General features: G+C 45.1%; 1 protein-coding gene across 1 annotated transcript; it reads left to right on the top strand.

Moving 5' to 3' along the window:
- The first annotated feature begins 1,625 nt into the window (after nucleotides 1-1,625).
- LOC144607043 (histone H2A-like) lies at nucleotides 1,626-2,015 on the top strand. Its single transcript, XM_078423604.1, has one exon. It carries the CDS (start codon nucleotides 1,626-1,628, stop codon nucleotides 2,013-2,015), a length of 390 nt encoding a protein of 129 aa, XP_078279730.1.
- The last annotated feature ends 487 nt before the right edge of the window (nucleotides 2,016-2,502 follow it).

The following is a 2,502-nucleotide window of genomic DNA, read 5'->3' as shown; positions in this document are numbered from 1 at the left end:
TAGGGCACTCACCAGGTAGTAATATTTCGTCTCGTTCACCGAGATGCCTCTCAGATGGAACTGCGCGTGGTTGGTGCGTCCAAAACAGAGGAAGATGAACGCTGACCACGTTTTGCTGCGGTACGCCGGGCGGTAGAACCAGGACAGGAGCGATAGGTTCCTGCATGGTGAGTTATCGGCAATATCACGTCGGGATCACCAATATGGTGAGTCTGAAGGAGTGTAGCTTTGTCAAAGAAGTTTATTGCGATAGCAATATTCAGTTTCAAAGATAACAATCAAGATCGCAGACAACCATTAAACTTAAACTATGCACATCAAAGTCCTCTCCCAACTGAACTGTTTTGGTCGCCAAAACTACCATGTGACCCCGCTGGCCAATCCGAGGGTTCGACTCTCAGGACCAATCCCTATGGTCACTACAGTGTACAGTTTTGGTCTCCTAATCTGAGAAAAGACATTCTAGCCTTAGAGGGAGTACAGAGAAGGTTCACCAGATTGATCCCTGGGATGGCAGGACTTTCATATGAAGAACGACTGGATAGACTAGGCTTATACTTGCTGGAATTTAGAAGACTGAGAGGGAATCTTATTGAAACATGCAAAATTCTTAAGGGGTTGGAGAGGCTAGATGCGGGAAGATTGTTACCGATGTTGGGGAAGTCCAGAACCAGGGGCCACAGCTTAAGGATAAGGGGGAAGTCTTTTAGGACCGAGATGAGAAAACATTTCTTCACACAGAGAGTGGTGAGTCTGTGGAATTCTCTGCCACAGAAGGTAGTTGAGGCCAGTTCATTGGCTATATTTAAGAGGGAGTTAGATGTAGCCCTTTTTGCTAAAGGGATCAGGGGGTATGGAGAGAAGGCAGGTACAGGCTACTGAGCTGGATGATCAGCCATGATCATATTGAATGGCGGTGCAGGCTCGAAGGGCCGAATGGCCTACTCCTGCACCTATTTTCTATGTTTCTATGTTTCTAGCACACCATTTAATATTGCAATGGATGATCTACCCTGGAACCCATCTTCTCGTCCACGCCAGTTCTCCATTGCCTTTGTATTGATTTACTTCTTGAAATTATAAAAAAAAATCTACCGCTTCTTTAAATACCCTCGCGTCCACAACCGGCTAGGGGGAGAAAGTTCCAGAGATTCAACACTGCATGAAAAAATGTCATCCGGCCATTCTCGACACAGACGTAGATTAACACGCTACTGCAATGCATTATTACTGTGCCTCATCCCGGTGAAACATATTTCAATCAATTGTGCATTTACAGTTCCTTGATGGTCCATTAAACAACTTAATTGAATTGGATGTGCAAAATGGAACCTAAAGTAAAATCAGATACCGCTAGAAATACTCAGCGTGTCAGATGGCGTCGAAGAAAGAGAAAGTGTCAACTTGATACCATATGCTAATTAGGGATAGATAAACTATCGATTTCCATTGGCTGAAATTTAGGAACGTTTCTCCATTCGTTTGCTCCAGAAGGCCAATCAGAAACAAAGGGGAAACAATTGATCAATCAAAAACGGTTCAATTTTCTATCTGTGACAAAGCTATAAAATGAATCTGCATCCGTAGTTTCGGGTCCATTCGCTTTTCTGTGGAATAGAGCGAAGATGTCAGGAAGAGGTAAAACTGGTGGGAAAGGTCGCGCCAAATCTAAAAGTCGTTCCTCTCGAGCCGGTTTGCAATTCCCTGTTGGTCGAATCCATCGACTGTTACGAAAAGGTCACTATGCTCAGCGCATTGGTGCTGGCGCTCCGGTTTATTTAGCGGCGGTGCTCGAGTACCTGACAGCTGAGATCTTGGAACTGGCGGGTAACGCTGCCCGCGACAACAAGAAGAGCAGGATCATCCCCCGCCACCTGCAACTCGCCATCCGCAACGACGAGGAACTCAACAAGCTGTTGGGTGGGGTCACCATTGCCCAGGGTGGGGTTTTGCCCAACATCCAGGCTGTACTACTGCCCAAGAAAACCGGCCAGCAGAGCAAAGTTTATATCTAAATGACATCAACATACAACTGAACACAAAAGGCTCTTTTCAGAGCCACTAAACCTATCCATAAAGAGTTTTATCATGGTGTAATATATTTTAATAGATAAGTATAGTTTATAGATTGGCATGGAAACATGCCCTACGGCCCACCGAGTCCACGCTGACCATCGGTCAGCCGTTCACCGTAGTGTTCTATGTTCTCCCACTTTGTCACCATGTCCATGCACATTGGGGTAATTTAAAGTAATTATTCTTCAAATCGACACATCTTTCTGACGTGGGAGGACCGGTGATTTTACGTTGTCGCAGGTAAAATGTGCGAAGTCCACACAGACAGCACCCGAGGTCAGGATCGAACCAGTGTCTTTGGCTGCTGTGCAGTGTTCTCGAATCCACCGTGCAGCATGTTATCACGTTATTTGATACGTTTATGTGAATATAAGATGGGTATTTTTAAACATAATTAACAAAATCATAAAGTTGAAAGGAGTGCAG

The sequence above is a fragment of the Rhinoraja longicauda genome, chromosome 28 (genome assembly GCF_053455715.1).
Source record: "Rhinoraja longicauda isolate Sanriku21f chromosome 28, sRhiLon1.1, whole genome shotgun sequence".
NCBI classification, from domain to species: Eukaryota; Metazoa; Chordata; class Chondrichthyes; order Rajiformes; family Arhynchobatidae; genus Rhinoraja; species Rhinoraja longicauda.
Note: the sequence above shows the minus strand (reverse complement) of the source record. Positions and strands in the feature narration are given on the sequence as shown.

Bases quoted from the DNA above. Each gene is read 5' to 3' on its own strand.
- LOC144607043 (XM_078423604.1), top strand. From the start codon at position 1,626: ATGTCAGGAAGAGGTAAAACTGGTGGGAAAGGTCGCGCCAAATCTAAA.